The sequence below is a fragment of the Lepeophtheirus salmonis genome, chromosome 4, assembly GCF_016086655.4.
Source record: "Lepeophtheirus salmonis chromosome 4, UVic_Lsal_1.4, whole genome shotgun sequence".
NCBI lineage: Eukaryota > Metazoa > Arthropoda > Copepoda > Siphonostomatoida > Caligidae > Lepeophtheirus > Lepeophtheirus salmonis.
Window position 1 is genome coordinate 36,812,365 of NC_052134.2, and position 11,476 is coordinate 36,823,840.

Sequence of the window (11,476 nt, forward strand, 5' to 3'; positions counted from 1 at the left end):
AAAAAATTAATATTTGAAATTTAATTTTTGTAATTTAAAAAAAAAAATTAAAAAACCCTCGCCCCAAAAAATATAATCCTGTGGACACCCCTGTATTTAATTACAACATCAGTTATTTTAATTACCAGCTATTAAGTGATGCTATCCTTTTATATTGATCCATTAAAACAACTTGGTTATTATGAAATTACATGTAATAAACTTTGTACATTTGAACTAAATAATGTAACACAGATAATTATCAATAAGTAGTGCACTTTAAACATTACACGATTAATATAGGTATATCTGAAGAATATTCAATTATTGTATTATCTTTACCATAAGTACTCCAAATTTTTCATCTCAATTTCCTTATACGAGTTACAACTTGTACCCCGGCATCCTAAATAGCTAAGATTGTGCCCGGTTCAGGTTCTATCGTTCTTGGCCCCGGTTTTTTATCTCAGTGGTTTCGGTCTCTGTTCAGTTTTATTGGTCTCGCTTCCGGTCTTGATCACCTTTCTTTTTTATACAGCCTCAGATTTTGATAACAGGCACGTAAATCTCTGGGAGTCACTAGAAAATTCTGAGGTGGAAAGGATATTAGATCAAACAGAGCTGCAGCTACCTTATACGCAGAATGACTAGTGCCCCAAGTTCCAGCAGGGCCCTCAAAAACTATGGTTTTCAAAGTGGACTGTGAGGGTAGTGTAGGGGGCGCTGGAAGATAGAAAATTGAGGACTGTTTACTGTCTATAAATACATAGTACACATGTTTCGTATAAAGGGGGCCTGAGCTAAAAATGTATTAGTGTAGGAGCGCATTGGCAATGTAAATTTTGGAAAACTCTGGCTTAAGAAATATTGTAGTAATCATATTATAGGCCCCGACATCTTAGTAGCAGACCTGGATCTATGATCTATCCCATCCCACTTTTATTTACACCGTCTGATGTTTTCGAACAGAACAGCCTCACTGTTAAGCCTACTTTGTACCAACACTGATATAACATGCAAAGTATGTGTTACCTTCAACAATCAAAAAAATATACCAGCTTTTACAATTCACGGTGTTACCTCACTAACACAAAAATATAAACTGTATTTTGTTGTCAATTGTGAATGTTTTTAACGTTATGAACAACGTTGATTGGTTGAATTTAGATTAGCTCTTGTTATTGAGCTGTGAATAATTCCCAACAAATATAGAATAATAATTCCATAATTGGTAAGAATTAGCAAACATCTATAAATTGATTTTGGATCTTTTTTCTGCTTTGTTTTGGGGGAACGGTTGCAAGATGGAAAAAGAGGTAACAACGTGAATTATTTTAAATCGAGTTTATGATGACAATGAAAACCTTGTTAATTTTGCTATCAGAATTTCCTTCGTGCTTACGGTTAAGAGTAAATAATCAAACGATGAATACGACTTTAAAATAAGCTTGATGAATAAATGAAGTCGGCAGAAATATGCACATATCTACAAATATATGTAATATTCAGATCAAGGTTATTATTTTTTTGTATTTGTTGCAAATTTGTTGTTTTTAATAATTTATTTTGCACATTCATATATTTTAGCTTAATTAAACTTAACCCGAATTCCTCCTACTTATAAATATTATTTTATTTCCAAGAACATACATACTTATAATGTCTATTCTATGTTCCTTGTTTCAACACAGTTAAAAAATATCTATTACTTAAGTCCTTGACGCATTTTGTCTTTTCTTAACCGTTATTTCGTATTTGAAGCTCTATCACACATAATAGGAATATAGTGCATCAATGTTGCTGTTGATTTCTTGGATAATAATTAATACTCTTTATAAAATTTTGAATAAATGGGTAGACATTTTTTGCCTAATTTTTATCATTTAAAAAAATTATAATAAGATACAATTTTGCGATTTTTTTAAAGTCTAATTTTAATTGTATTTATACTTTTAAATCTGTGGCTAATCAATAATGTAAGTAAATAGACTTGAGTTGACTAGATATCTGGATTCAAGTTATATTTATAAAGATTGGGATTAATTTTAATATTTTGACTTGATTAATTATGACAAACAAAGCTTTTAAGAGTCTTAATGAAGTTTACATGACTTCAGAATGATTCTCTTTAATAATAATAATAATAGGGTCCCTTCTGCGATGAATTTTTTATAAGGTGTCAAATTAGGAATTTAAAGTTAAAAAGCAAGAAGCAAAATTTCCTTTATCAAAAATCAAGAATCGATTTTGTTTCCTATAAAAAAATATAATCAGTCGTCTAAGAGCGCCTAATTGAAAGAAAAATGTCTAATTATTTTTCTTATATCAAGATCCGAAATTCTCCAAAGAAGAACTTATTTATTTTTATCAGTAGACTTTTGAAAATCTATAACGTGAAGGTGCTAAAATTTACACAAAGTTGTGCTTTTTCTCTGCTACTGTCTATTTGGTATATGATTTAAGAAAATGCTACTGATTAATATTCTTCTATACATTTTAAAAAATTGGTTCGACAATGTAATTAAGGTTAAACAAAGTAAGCATAATATAAAATTAAACCTAGTCTATCGGCCACCTGTTACCCACACTAAACTCCCTTGTCCCGTTTTCAAGTTTAGAATTGTTACAAGATAGGAAACTTGGTTATAGAGGCCCCCTGCACTAAGCGGTCCCTTTCTTTGCTTAACTGCATAATACAGGTTTTAATTTTTACTCCCAAGTATGATTGTATTATTTTATATGTCAATGTATTTGTTTAATTAAGTTGAAAGAGGAGTATACATAAAATTTATGTAACAAACATGAAGTAAACTCCGTTTTTGAATCTTTGCCAAGGAATTTGATGCATTTATAAAATGTTTTAATTATTGTTTCCCGTTTATTACTACAATAGACAGTTGCGGATATTGTGATAAGTGATAACTGATTAACGCCTTTTGTGTGTGTGTGGTACATGTTACGCTCATAATGTTATATTTATATTAACCTCATCATCAAAATATACAATGTAATAATATAATATTTTAAAAAAAACAGATCAATTTTTTTTTTTTTTGATCCAGTGTAGTAACAGTTGTTAAATGTCAGTTATCTCCTCTGTGAGACAAATGTTATTTTATTTACATTCTTCATACTACATGTGTTTGTTTAACCTTTACGATGAAATAGTGTTGTATTCGAGTACTATTTGAGCTCAAGAGAAAAAAAAATTGACCTAACTAAACCCCACAATTTTCTAAAAATTGCAATAACTCACACCAAAATATATTATTACAAAAAAAAATTGATATTAATTGAATTCTAATAATTAATAGAGCTCGAAGGATTTGAGTAATTATTTATTTAGTCAAATTTCTAGTATCACTCAAAAAGGCAGTAATAAAACCTACTTTAGAGGCTCCATTATTATTAAGGGAAGAGTTGATGTACCATTGAAAAGGAGAAATTACACGACCGAGCTCAAAAATAATTGTATGTTGTCTTAACACAAACTACACTCGATAGAGGAACTTAAAAAACTCGATTCGAAAATGACTAAAATAAAACAATTTTTACTCATTTTTTTTATTATTATTATTTGATGATTAAAAATGTTTCTGTTTGAGGCCAGAATAAGAGGTTTTTGGTGGGTTGAGAAAGTATACTTTATTGGGCTTTGTCTCTTCATGAACCCTCTTGCATTTTTCATATTAGTATGTCTTGCCAAAATCAATTGTTGTATTCTTTCAAGGATAAATAAGCTACATACAAAGGTGGTATAATATTTTCGCCTAAGTATTTCCTATTCACGCACTTATCTACATACTTTCTTCTCGAGTCTAGAACGTTCATATTGTATATATAATGTTTATGTATGTGTATATAAAGTAACATTTTTTAAGAGTGAATCACCTAAGTTATTTAACCGTGTTCTTTTTTTTTTTTTAATGAAAAGTTTGATTCTTCAACCTTGAAAACACGACATTTATTTGTTTCTGCTCGCTTGTCTGAATTCTTTAAGCTCCATGTCACTACTAGGAGCTAAAAGTTACTACTAACGATTAAAGAGTTATTTTCGGGTTGCTCATTATATTTGAAATAACTATTTGTCCGAATTTTATTTCTCCGGAGAGTTATAATATACATACAAATATCCATTTGAATGTACACTATTATAACAATAAAAAAAGGGACTTTGCCAAAGTTTGAGACCTATCAGGTCATTTTTAGGGTATTACAAGCAATTTTGATTTGAAAACTATGGGATTTTGGGTCGAAATGGACTATTTTTAAACCTCTTGTACCATCCAAAATATGATGTTATGAGTCAAAAATATTGTGCACCTTGTTTTTAATAATTTAAAGAGTCTAAAACGTGCTCAAGGATTTACAATTTCCTTGTTTTATGATCCTTTTTTTCCTCAACTCTCACTTCAACTAGTTTCACAATATTTTCTACACAAATATATCTAATGTTTTCTTAATACAATTAAAAGAGCAATTTAGTCCCAAAATTTGGTATGATTTTTTTTATTAGTTATCGAGTCATATTATTTGATTGAGTTCTTTAGTCGTTTGTCCATTACTCCCAACAATATAACACTTTTGCCATTTTAATTAATTATCTCTCTTTAAGAATATGGATCCTTCCTTATATAGGGGCATGTAGTACTAATAGTGAAGTACATAAATGTTAAATTGTCCAGTGTAAGTGAATTATGAGTTATGGCTCATGTGATTATGTACTTATGCATAGTGATATCTAAAATGCATATTTATGTACATTGTACAATAGGATATTTATTTGTGTAATATAATTGTGTGCAAGGAAAGGTGTGATGAAAGGCAACACCTATGTTTGTAGATTATAGGTACATTCAATTAAATATTATTAGCGGATTACATATTATTTACAAATATCCTTATATTTGTATTTGCTATATATTTATGCCACACCTGGTTGATATACGTAATAATATTTCTTTTTATAGGGCTGACAATAATTTCTATAATAATTGGCTCAAATTGGACTGAAAAATATGCCTATGAAAATTGAGGAGCCGCCTTCTGTCAAATTTGACAAAACGGAGCTGAGGGATCGATTGACTCCAATTGAATTTCAAATCACACAGGAACGTGGCACTGAGAGGTAAATAAATATTAATTATAACTAATTTAATTGTTTGTCATAATTCCTTGGATCCTATACCCTTTTATTATTATTTTCAGGCCCTACACTAATAAGTATTACAAATATAATGCGAAGGGTATATATCGATGCAAAATCTGCAGCGTAACCATTTTTGATTCATCATCAAAGTATGACTCTGGATCGGGTTGGCCATCTTTTTTTGATGTTGTTGATCCCAGTTTATTGCGGACGAGACAGGATTCATCAGGAAGTAATGAGTTACTCTCATTCTCTTTTTAGAAAGCTCATTTAAACTCTTTATTTTTATTTTTATGCTATCTAATTCATTAGTCGGCGGGAACTTACTTTTAATCGTGGCCAACCCAAATTTAATTCGCACAGAAGTCAGCTGTAAAAACTGTGGTTCACATTTAGGACACGTATTCAAGGATGGACCTAAGCCGACGGGTTTAAGGTATTATTTGAATAAGATAAACATATTATTCACAAAATTAATAATGAATTTTTTTTATAACAAAGATATTGCGTCAATTCCGCCTCGTTAATTTTTAATGCGACTGAAAATGAAAATGGAGAATCATTGGAAGAAGATATTCCTATGATTTCACACCCAGCCACTCTGGGAGGATGTGGAGGATCAACTGGGTTTTGTACTCGTCCACCTAAGTCATCTAAATCGAAGGAGGACACCCCTGAGAAGAAAGTACCTAAGTCTCACCCTCAAGAGTTATCAAAAAGTCCAGCAAGGGAAATATTAGCTAGAAGTAACCATGTATCTCCAGTCCGTACAACAGGTGCTCTCCCCTCTATGACTCCACCAAGAAGTAAGGAATCATCCCCTTTCAGTGCAGCAAAAGAGGCCTTTTTAAGAAGATCTACTACTCCAACAAAAGAAGGTTCTCCTTTTGTGGCCCGCGTCGTGTCATCATCCAGAGAGTCATCACCTTTTATAATTCAACATGAGTCAAAAACACAGTCTGTTCGCTAATGAAAATATATTATCAACTAGTGTTAACGTATGGATATTAAATTATGTATCGTTTGCATTACCTCGTGGTGACAAAAACATTTGTATATGCCTATATTTGCCTTGCCAAACATTATCAATTTTACCACACATACCATTTAATAATTTACAGAACCAAAGATGAGATTTTAGTTAATAGAACTTTTTTTTTTCTAATATACAAAGACATATAATATATTTTACACTGTATACTTTAGTATTCAAAATCTTATCCTGCATCTTCTCATGGATATCAACTCCTTATTTTACGTAAAGAAAACAAATGTATCAGATATTTTATTTATTGAGACCAATGAAATTAAATTTGAATCAAATCAGAAGAAAACTTTTGTTGAAACAGGTTATTGTCAGTCCAATCTGTCCATTTTTACATAAGAATCTTACTATTCTGTACAAAATTTGTGTGATAATTATTAAAACCAAATGTGTTTTGTTTTTTTTTCTGAATCGTGGTTAAATGTCATTTATTCTTATTATCTTTTGTATATGAATAAAAAATATGAAAAATTACAATGGTCAGGGTAGAATACGTGCGTTTTTCTAAAACCAATTAGTCCTCGTCATCTCTTCCGACTTCATAGCGGTGGAAATTTTTAACAGATATACCAAGCTCTGCGATAAGCGCACTGACTTTTTTCTCTTCATCCAAAAGGAAATCTTGATGGATAAGATGGGTTTCTGGTTCGAGTACTTCATCATCGAGGCTTCCTATTTCTGTAGGCGACATTCCAATAATATGCTGACATAGCTGGCGAGCCATTGTTTCTAGTAATGATTAAATATTTAGAAAATAAATGTGGAGGATTATAAATTATGGGGAAGGGAGGCCGGAGTAGATTGTCACAAAGTTATAGTAAAGTTATTTTGTACTTCAATTCCGCCCAAGTGATAATTATAATTATTTTTGACATAAAGTAAATTTTACTTTAGTTTAAGTAATTTTATAATTAACTGATTTACAAACTACAATGATATTAATGAGCTCATATTTTGCTGGGCCTATACTTAGATAAGTTCCCATCATAATACTGTCGAATACTCAAAAGTGTTCAAATCTATGCTACTTCAAGTCATTGTGATAAGGTGAGATAAAGTAGGTTTTTTATACGACAGAAAAGACAAGTAATCACATTTTTTATTCTTCTCATAAAGCATGAGTAGGGATAAAATGCAGATACTTCCTCATATATACTTAAAAGTAAAATTTAATAATAATGTTTTAATTAAGGAATTTTCTCAAATCTACATATAGTTGATAAATAAAGTAATAGTAAACACCAGATAAATTGATATTCCTTTCGTCTCCGTAGGGTATAGGGAATTTGTATACCACATTTAATTATGAAATATACTTAACTATCAAATATTATATCAATCGATCGTATATTATGTATGAAGAAAAAAATTTCAGATTCAAATACAGCATAATTAATAAACATTTAATCCCATGACCAGTAGGTTATAAGATATAAAAAAGTTACATTTAGAATTAGTGAAAAGACATTGAAATATCATTGGGCTAAATTTCAAGTATTCAAACTATACCAAACATGGTGATGGATAGATATTGAAAAAAATATGAGTAAGAATTTGACTAAAAAATACAGGTATCAAAAAATTGTATAAAGGATAATAAAAAAAAGTATGGAGACGAACTATAAATTATATAGTAATTAGAATAAAAATAATATAAATGAATGATAATAAATATAGTGAAAACCAAACTATTAGTATAAGTAAATTTGTCTAGGTTTTTAATTTAGAAGAAGTCTTACCTACCTACTGTTTGCCCTTCAGGAATGACTCCAGTATTATGATCTTTAGAGTACGCCATTATAGTGCCAAATCTTCCATACATAACATCCTCATTATCAATACGAGCAGAGGGATGCGTTACTGCAGCCAGACTCGTTCCCTGGGGAACTGAAAAAAGAACGCCCCTTTTAAGGACAATGTTTTCCCCAATCTGTCCTATATTAAGAGCAATCAGATCCGCCAAATTCTTTCCTTCCTCACTTGTTGACTTGAATTGACTTAATTCGTCTTTGTTTAGAGATTGAACCTTCAAGTCCTCGCTACCAGAGTCTAAATTATTAGTTGCATTACTGAGAGCTACGCCTGCGATTTCATTGAGTAGATGATGGAATTTTGTATTTCGAGCGACAAAGTCTGTTTCACAGTTGAGCTCTACCATGGAACCATGTCGATCTTTTAACAAAATACCAATAAGGCCTTGCGTCGTATTACGACCAGAAAGTTTGTTCGCTTTAGACCACCCCTCAGCTTGTGCTTGTGTCTAAAAAATTAAGATAATTGATTGGATAATTGTTTCAGAAAATGATTTTAGATTAGATTACAAGTACCTTGAGCCATTCCAATGCCTTTCCCAGGTCTTGTTCATTCTGTTCTAAAGCTTTTTTACAAATGGAAAGGGAATATCCTGTCTTTTTTCGCAATTTTGCTAGAGGGGATTTGCTTGCATTCAGTAGATATGAATTGGTAAAGAAACTTCTGCGAATTATTTGCATCTACAGAGAGTAAAGAAATAGATAAACAATTTAATTAAATGTTTACTAATTAGTAACTACTATTTCATTCATTCATGTAAAAATTGATCCAATTAAACTATTGAAATAAATAATTAAAGAACTATCCAAGGCAACTTTCCTAGCTAAATTAGAATTATTAAAGAGCTTTCTAATATTTACGTTAATTAAGGAGGAAATGGACGATTTTATCATTGGATAGGAGTGAAGATAGGTGAGAGAACTAGTACGAAAACACAAATTCGACTTGTCAGCTGCGATTGAATAAGCCGTATGAATTGTAAATAAATAAAGTTCACATATTTTTTTATAAGTTATTCACGGAAGTGTTTATATTTGTAACTCACAAAACCTTTTAACCCTTAAAATACAGCGCTCTGTTTAGTAAAACCTATTATCGACATGTTTTTCGGGTTTTTTTGTTTTTTTTGCCTTGTCTCCATCAGACCCCTATAGGCTCTGGTCTCCACAAAATAAATGATGTTTTCCAGATTTGCTTCCTTTGATAAATTAGTCATGAAATCTATTTTAAAACAAACAAAGTAACTTGACTTAATCCCCACAAATTAGCTACTTCTACAATCACAAAAAAACGATACTTTTTCATATGTGATTAATTATAATAGGTTTTTCAAAGGGCAGAATAGATGTCCTGTACTTTCACTTTGAAAAAAAATTCCCTAAGGACATTTACCCTTAAAACAATTTTGCCTATAGGATATTTCGCCTTAATATATAAATAAATGTTAATGCCGATTTTTGGTTAAAATTGTTTTTGAAGGTCCCCCCCCTCAAAATGCTTATTATATACATATATTATATTTATATATAACAAACCTATTTACATAAGGATTACGGTGTTAATAATTTTTAGGACCAAACCCCCAAAGGATGCAAGCTAGCAACGTTCCTCTTTATTACTATAAAATGCATTTAATTGGTGTTTTTCTGTTGGAAAAGGATGGAATTATGCGCTTATTCTATTCGAATCGTTGTCTTGTTTTTTTCGACAATACTAATTTTATTTGTAATTTTGTCTCTGGTTCGAATTCATTTCATTATGAGATTTCTATAAAATGTATGCAATGAAATTTTGGCGCATACTTCTATCATTATTTCAACAGAAAACAACCCTTTAATGCGTGTTATAGTAATAAATATTACATTTTTGATAAAAATCATGCCAAGGGAACATCAATTTCAATCGAGAATAAAAAATAACCACGTATATACGTGGTTATTGTTTATTCATATCTGTTATTTTCTGTAGAATATAATATCTGACTGAGGAAATAAAAAACCTGTGTTTTATTTCAGAGGAACAAGCAATGTCAGGAAATTATGTCGGCTGTGACCAATAGTGGAAGTAAGAGAAACAATAAAATTTCAAAGATGGTTCAAATTGAGCCAGAGGTAGTTTAATGGACACGTGGAGTATTTTTAAATACAATTTTGCGGGGTTTTTTTTTTTGGTTTTTTAAAGATACATAATAATAATAATACCTATGAATGAATATAATTATCTATTTGCTAAAAAACTAAACTAAAACTAAAAAACTTGCAACAGTTACTGGTATCGAATTCAAATTGTATTATAAATCTATAACGATCCGTAATTTGTTTTGAATAATAACAGAGGTTATTGTTTCATTCATAGCCACGTATTTTTTTTTTTTTTTTTTTTTTTTTTTTTTTTTTTTTTTTGTAATTTACTGCTTAATAACTTGAAGACTTTCATGTAAGATTCATATTTGTTTTTTAAAAGTTTATAAACTTCTACTTTTAATTGTATCACTTGTTTTTTTATCGTTCTTCAAGGGCAAAATTACTCTAGAACCAAGGCTAAAACTAAGCGGTTAAACGAAAAACCCCTTAATAATGATTTTTTCTATAATTAATGGACTACAATAATCCTTTTTTGTTCGCTAGGGGCGCTGAGGGTATCATGAATTATTCTATAGTTAACAGACTACTCAATTTCCATGAATTCTTCAAAAAATACAAACATCATCATTATGAGGGAAAATGATTTTTCGGCATATTCTGTCCTAAGATCTTGATGATCTATCCTACCTCAAAATTGACATCTCGCGAGGATTTTTTTTTTTTTTTTTTTTTTTTTTTTTTTTTGTAGTCTACTCAATTTGGACCAGTATTTATCACGTGGTAATCGTTCTGTTTAAAAAAAAGAACCAATGAACGGAAATAAATTAACGAACGAGTACCTGAAGTGTAATGTTGTGTCTTGACAATTTTTCTTAAATGAACAGGAAAAGAGAGAAAGGGTCCAAGCCCGCAGTATAGCTACTTTACTTAGAAGTAATCCAGATTTTGAATCTGTTTCCTAATTTTATTCAAAAATAGGGAATTCTTATATTTTCTTACTCTACACACAACATTTTTCAATGTTATTATTTCCATGTTTCATGTTTACTTCTACATACTATCTAGCTCTCCACAATATATTACGTTTATAAATTACTTTATGTATAAGATTCTAACATCTAAAATTGTCTAATGTAAGCTAAGAAAATGTTGTTGGGCATAAATAATGTAATACGTAAAGTTTACCCCTAAGTGAAGTACTATAATTTAATGATGTAGAGAAAATTGGCATTCGTATTTACATACGTTAATTATTCGGAATTTTACAAATATTCCTAAGCACAGTTGGTATTTCCACCTGCAAAATTTCAATTTTTGATATTTGCACCTTTTTGAATATTTGATGCATCACTACTCTAATCAGACATTGGAAGACGAGCATCTCCAATTTTCAAGAAGCTTGAAAGC

At 30.3% G+C, this 11,476-nt stretch overlaps 2 protein-coding genes across 7 annotated transcripts in view; one reads left to right on the top strand and one right to left on the bottom strand.

Annotated features, from left to right (window-relative positions):
* The window catches only part of LOC121115850 (uncharacterized), a 26,976-nt gene extending 20,326 nt beyond the window's left edge, over window positions 1-6,650 (top strand). For 5 of the 6 annotated variants that reach the window (XM_040710015.2, XM_040710013.2, XM_040710016.2 and 2 more), the window contains 4 exons: window positions 4,950-5,107; window positions 5,188-5,360; window positions 5,441-5,564; window positions 5,630-6,650. In XM_040710015.2, coding sequence (XP_040565949.1) covers window positions 4,998-5,107; window positions 5,188-5,360; window positions 5,441-5,564; window positions 5,630-6,098 — 876 coding nt within the window. In that variant the 5' untranslated portion in view covers window positions 4,950-4,997 and the 3' untranslated portion in view covers window positions 6,099-6,650. Of the gene's footprint in view, window positions 1-2,869; window positions 2,987-4,949; window positions 5,108-5,187; window positions 5,361-5,440; window positions 5,565-5,629 lie in introns of those variants that run through there. The other variant, XM_071887875.1, reaches the window with a different exon arrangement.
* mEFTs (elongation factor Ts, mitochondrial) lies at window positions 6,405-8,975 on the bottom strand. Its single transcript, XM_040710012.1, has 4 exons — window positions 8,846-8,975; window positions 8,501-8,665; window positions 7,917-8,433; window positions 6,405-6,902 (listed from the first exon to the last, which is right to left on the bottom strand). Exons 1-4 carry the CDS (start codon window positions 8,876-8,878, stop codon window positions 6,688-6,690), a joined length of 930 nt encoding a protein of 309 aa, XP_040565946.1. The 5' UTR covers window positions 8,879-8,975; the 3' UTR covers window positions 6,405-6,687.
* Window positions 8,976-11,476: the final 2,501 nt, after the last annotated feature.

What these genes read in the sequence shown, in the direction of transcription:
- mEFTs (XM_040710012.1), bottom strand. Translation starts at nt 8,878, where the DNA reads ATGATAAAATCGTCCATTTCCTCCTTAATTAAC. An exon ending in CCATTTCCTCCTTAATTAAC is followed by an intron (nt 8,666 to 8,845) that starts GTAAATATTAGA and finishes TACTCTCTGTAG; the next exon opens with ATGCAAATAATTCGCAGAAG. An exon ending in TCCTGAAGGGCAAACAGTAG is followed by an intron (nt 6,903 to 7,916) that starts GTAGGTAAGACT and finishes AATCATTACTAG; the next exon opens with AAACAATGGCTCGCCAGCTA.